The following is a 5,158-nucleotide window of genomic DNA, read 5'->3' on the forward strand; positions in this document are numbered from 1 at the left end:
TAGACCACAGTTTGTTTAGCCATCCCCTTGTTGATGGAGAGTAGGGTTGTTGCTGCTTTTTGGCTCCTGTGGATAGTGCTACCGTGAACATTTGTGTACAATTGTGGCCGTAGGTTTTCATTTCTCTTGGGTAGATACCTAGAGGTAGAATTGCTGGGTCATCTGGCAACGCCAGGCTTGCCGTTTTGAGGAACTGCTGGGCTTCTTTCCAGGGGCTGGCCCCCAGCAGTGCGTGAGGTTCCAGCTTCTCTGCATAATGCCTGTTACCGTCTTTATTTTAGTCCTCCTTGGGGTTGTGAGAAAGTATCTCATTGTGGTTTTGATTTCCCTTATGAAAAGACATTCAGTGTTTTTTCATGTACTTTTTGGCTGTTTATCTTTCAAGAAATACCTATTTAAATCATTTGCCAATTTAAAAAATTATGTTATTTATCCTTTTGTTATTGAGTTGTAAGAGTTCTTTGTATATTCTAAATACAAGTCCTTTACCAGATACATGAATTGTAAAATGTGATGCTGTACTTTGAAGTACAACTGTTTTTAATTTTGATGATGTCTAATTTATGTTTTCTTTCTTTTTTGTTTGTGCTTTTGGTGTCGTATCTAAGAAACCACTGCCCAATCTAAGGTCATGAAGATTTCTGCCTGTGTCGTCTTCTAAGAGTTTTATCGTTTTAGCTCTTTGATCTGTTTCCTTTAGTTTTCACACTGTCATGTTACTTTATGGTTGAACCCAAGAGCTTGGACTTGATCCCTCTGGCCCTGCCACTGAGTTGTTAAACAATATTTAAAGATACAAACTACAGGCTCCCTCTCCCCTCTGTCCCACGTGGCTGTGTCAGCGCTGGGCTCTAGGAGGACTCTGCTTTTGTACCGTTGAGATTCATCTTCTAGTTCACATTATTTTTTTACTTTGAGTTAAGAAAAGGTGACTGAATCCCACTTCAAAATACTATTAAAGGTTAGTTTTTCATGATGCTCAGTGAGAGTGAAAGCCAGTGAGTCACTGCTGACTTCCCGCTTCTCCCCAGGGCCGGCAGCGGGTGTGCAGGGAATTGGGTGAGGAAGGAATGAGGGCAAGTGCGTTTCTTTCTCTTTCCCTTTCCCACCCCTCAGGCGTACAAAACTGAAGGGGGGCAGCAGGGCCACAGCCGTCCTTTGGCACTTGTCCTTTGGCACTCGTCCGCACATGGGATGCACAAGGCGGGGTGCAGGGGACCCAGCCTTGGCCTCCAGTCTGACATTCTCCGGGGAGAGAGAGGGCAGAACTGTGAGGCAGCGAGGGGAGGACAGTGGGCGAATGGGGGGGAGGGTGGGGCTGAGGGCTGCCTCTCCTTCCCCTCAGACAGGTCCCCTGCCTGTCCCAGTCATCCCGACTAGCAGCTGAAGGAGCCTCACCTGCCTCCCTCCCCTGAGCACCAGGCTGTGAGGTAAGAAAGCTCCCAGAAGCCCTCCCCAGACCACAGCAGCCCCTGGCCGAGGTTGGCCCAGTGTCTCCTCTGTGGCCACCTCAGTGCCCCCTAAAAGAGGGGGGAGGAGAGGGCAAGGTGCCATAGCCCCCGTGTAGAACCCTACATCAGGCTCCCACGGTGGCTCTGGGCTGAGTCACACCTGGGCTCTGGCAGAGCCCAGCCCTGCTCTTCCCACAGCCTGGAGGAAAGTAAAAGGCAGCAGCTCAGGCACCTGAGCCCCAGGGCGGGGGACACCTGCGGGAGGAGCCACAGGGAAAAGCCACAGGAGGCCGTGTGTGCTTGGGCTCAGCCGGGGCGCCTCTGAGGATGGCCACATGCCTTATGCCACGGCCCTCACGACCGCCCAGGGCTCGAGCGGGCAGCAGGTTGGCCGGGAGCCTAGCTCACGTCTGGGTTTTCCTTCCAGGTCCAGGAGAAGCAGCAGAGATGTCGAATGAGCCGCCCCCTCCTTATCCTGGGGGCCCCACAGCCCCTCTTCTGGAGGAGAAAAGTGGAGCCCCGCCCACCCCAGGTAGGTGAGGCTCCCTGCCTTGATGCAGTTGGGGCCCTCTAAGCAGTGAGCCAAGCTCTGCTCCAGGATCACGCTGGGCCCCATCTGTGTCCCACAGTGGTGGCATCTAGTCCAGCCTGTGCCAACTCCAGCTGAGCCTCCTCTTCCTGCCCTCTCTGTCCAGGCCGCACCTCCCCCGCTGTGATGCAGCCCCCACCGGGCATGCCGCTGCCCCCTGCAGACATCGGCCCCCCACCGTATGAGCCACCGGGTCACCCAGTGCCCCAGCCAGGCTTCATCCCCCCACATATAAATGCAGATGGCACCTACATGCCTCCAGGTGAGCTGGGAAGGGATCTGAGGGAGGATTAGGTGGCCGGTCACCGGGCTGGCTGTCGTGGGTCAGTGAGGCAGGGGCTGCAAACATGCCTGACCAGCCCCAGCCTCGAGCCCAGGCCGTGTGTGGATGGGGCCTTTGGATGTGGGCAGGCGGAACAGGCGAGGCACCACGCAGCTCTCCCCGGGGACTGCTGTAGGGCTGCCCGGGTCGGGGCTGGCCCTCGACACGGGTCGGGAGAGAGCCCCGTGTGCAGGAGAGGAGCTGGCGGGTGACAGGGCTTTCCCTCCTGTTGTCATGGCCCTGAGGCCGAGCACCCAGTCCCTGTGTGCCAGAGCTGCCTTGTTCCCCTGGGGTGGGGACCAGGAAAAGCTGGGAGAAATGTGGATGTCACCTTGACCCAGGGCCCTGGCCATGGGGCCTCCCACTGGAAGTTTTAGGCCTTGCCCTGCTCCCTGGGTGCCACAGGCTTTGTGCTCATCTCTTACGCGGGGCAGGTGGCAAGACTGACCTTGCTTCTCTCTCTTCCGTGTTGTTCCCAGGTTTCTACCCTCCTCCAGGCCCCCACCCACCCATGGGCTACTACCCACCAGGGCCCTACCCGCCGGGGCCCTACCCTGGTCCTGGGGGCCACACAGCCACTGTCCTAGTTCCTTCGGGGGCTGCCACCACAGTGACAGTGTTGCAGGGAGAAATCTTTGAAGGCGCACCCGTGCAGACAGTGTGTCCCCACTGCCAGCAGGCCATCACCACCAAGATCTCCTATGAGATCGGCCTGATGAACTTCGTGCTGGGTTTCTTCTGCTGCTTCATGGGGTAGGTGGTGTGGGCGCTCGCAGGGTGGGGGCTGTGCCAGGGTCTGGCTTGCCTCTGCCCCTTCCTTTCCAGCCTCAGCTGTCTCTCTCTGGTTCAGGTGTGACCTGGGCTGCTGCCTGATCCCCTGCCTCATCAATGACTTCAAGGACGTGACGCACACGTGCCCCAGCTGCAAAGCCTACATCTACACGTACAAGCGCCTGTGCTAACGGAGCCGGGACTCAGGACCCCCTGCCTGTCAGTCTGGCCCCCTGTGCTTTGCTCCCCATGCTCAGTGGTCACTTCCCTGCTCCCACTTGTGGTTGGAAGCCATGCCACCGTCCCCTGGAAGTCTTGTTCTCTTCTCCTTGCCCTTCCCTGAGCACCTGACTCTTCCAGCAAAAGTTCTGTTGGATTTCAGGCCAAGGGTCAGTGGGGGCGGGGCTTGAGCGTGTGTCACCTGCTTGGTGTTCGTGATCAGGAAAGTAAGCTGGAAAGGGCATCCCGCTGGGGTCCTTGTTCCTCTGTTTCTGTATGAGGTACAGGTCCTGTCCCAACTCTTCCTCCCTGGGGCCAAAAGCAGCCAGAGCTGTGGCCATCTCCCCAGGCCTGGGGCCCATGGTGGGGCTGTGCCTGTAGCCACAGTCATTTTTGACCTGCTGGGCCAAGAATGGAGAAGTCGTCTGGAATCAGGTGGGCCAGGGTTGTAAGGCCTGGGTTTGTTTCTGGAGTATGTTGTGCCTCTGGGGTGCCAGAGGTGAGGCATGACAGGAGTGATGACTGCCACCTCCAGCCCTCAGAACTCTCAGGTATAGAAACCCAGGACCTCTGACACCCTGCCCAGGAGCCTCCGGTGTAAGAGAAGACACTGGCTGAGCAATTGGGCCCTGGTAGCCAAGGAATGAACTTGCCTGTCACCCTCTTTGAGTCAGCGTGCAGACCCCCTTTCTGGCCACGCCTCTCTGAATCCTGCGTTGCTGGGGCCAGAAGGAATGCCCTCGAGCTTGCCCTGCTCCGTCCACCTGTGTCCTCGCTGCCTGTGGGTGTAACTTCAGCCCAGGGGCTGGTGTGTCCCAGCTGGGATAGGACATGGCAGAGAGGAGGGCCCCCTTGTGGGTGCACCCGGATCTGCAGTGCTGCCCTGTGAACTTCTTCCCGGTAAGCACTGTGCTGTCTCCTGCTGCTGGGCCTTGGTAGGACGCACCTCTGTGCTGGGCTGGGGACAGGCTGAAGGAGCAGCCACCAGTGGTGAACGTGTTCTGGTGGACATCAGCCCTGTCCTGCCCTGGGTCTGAGCCCAAACCTGTCTTTATTTCCTGAATGGTTTGTTTGTGAACTTGCTCACCTGGACCGCTCTATCCTGCCACTGTCCCACTCCTGGTCTCGCACTGCCACTGCATGGCCTCCTGTCACTGTGAACTGTGGCCCAGTCTGTTTGTAGTTTCTCATTAAATCAGCCCTTTCACTCCCCACCCTGGGCCTCTGCTCTCTTGCCTGGCTTCCTTCTTTTCTGAGGGACAGAGGGTGGGGCTGCAGGTCCACCGGCAGGGCACTGCACTCTCAGGGTCTTGACATTCCTCGGTGCCAACTGCCCAGGGACAATGCTGACCGACCAGAGGCAGGGGTAGACTAGCCCTGGGCATTCCAGTTGGCCTTAGCAGTGGCTATTAAGGTCACCTCATCCTTCTGCTACCGGTCGTAGCCACGTCTCCTGCACTGGGGGATCTGCACACTGGAGCCCCCAGCAGCTCAAACTGTAGGTGGTCCCTCTTGTTCCCTTAAACAAGACAGCCACCAGGCTGAGGCTGATGGTCTGAAGGTCAAGAGCGTGCAGTCTGGGCCAGCTCTGGTCTTGGCCCTCTCTGAGCCTGCTAACTTCACTGAGTTGTGAAGGTGGTAGTCTTGTTGGTAGTTTAAAAAAAAACTTCCCCTACCTCTTAACTCTTGTTTGAATAAAACTTTTGCAGGTAATAGATTCCTATTAATAAAAATATGTAAATTCACATTTCTATTTTAGACAATGAATTATTTAAATACAAGTATATTTAAGTAGGCAACCTCCAG

General features: G+C 56.3%; 1 protein-coding gene across 3 annotated transcripts; it reads left to right on the forward strand.

Moving 5' to 3' along the window:
- Positions 1–1,438: 1,438 nt before the first annotated feature.
- On the forward strand, positions 1,439–3,422 carry CDIP1 (cell death inducing p53 target 1). Of its 3 annotated transcripts, none has more exons than XM_069486995.1 (4): positions 1,439–1,983; positions 2,147–2,302; positions 2,842–3,115; positions 3,213–3,422. In XM_069486995.1, exons 1-4 carry the CDS (start codon positions 1,779–1,781, stop codon positions 3,322–3,324), a joined length of 747 nt encoding a protein of 248 aa, XP_069343096.1. In that variant the 5' UTR covers positions 1,439–1,778; the 3' UTR covers positions 3,325–3,422. The 3 variants fall into 3 exon arrangements, with proteins under 3 accessions (XP_069343096.1, XP_069343097.1, XP_069343098.1); XM_069486996.1 differs by having other exon boundaries at positions 2,950–3,115; XM_069486997.1 differs by having other exon boundaries at positions 2,147–2,182; positions 2,950–3,115.
- Positions 3,423–5,158: the final 1,736 nt, after the last annotated feature.

The sequence above is a fragment of the Eulemur rufifrons genome, chromosome 14 (assembly GCF_041146395.1).
Source record: "Eulemur rufifrons isolate Redbay chromosome 14, OSU_ERuf_1, whole genome shotgun sequence".
Classification (NCBI taxonomy): Eukaryota; Metazoa; Chordata; class Mammalia; order Primates; family Lemuridae; genus Eulemur; species Eulemur rufifrons.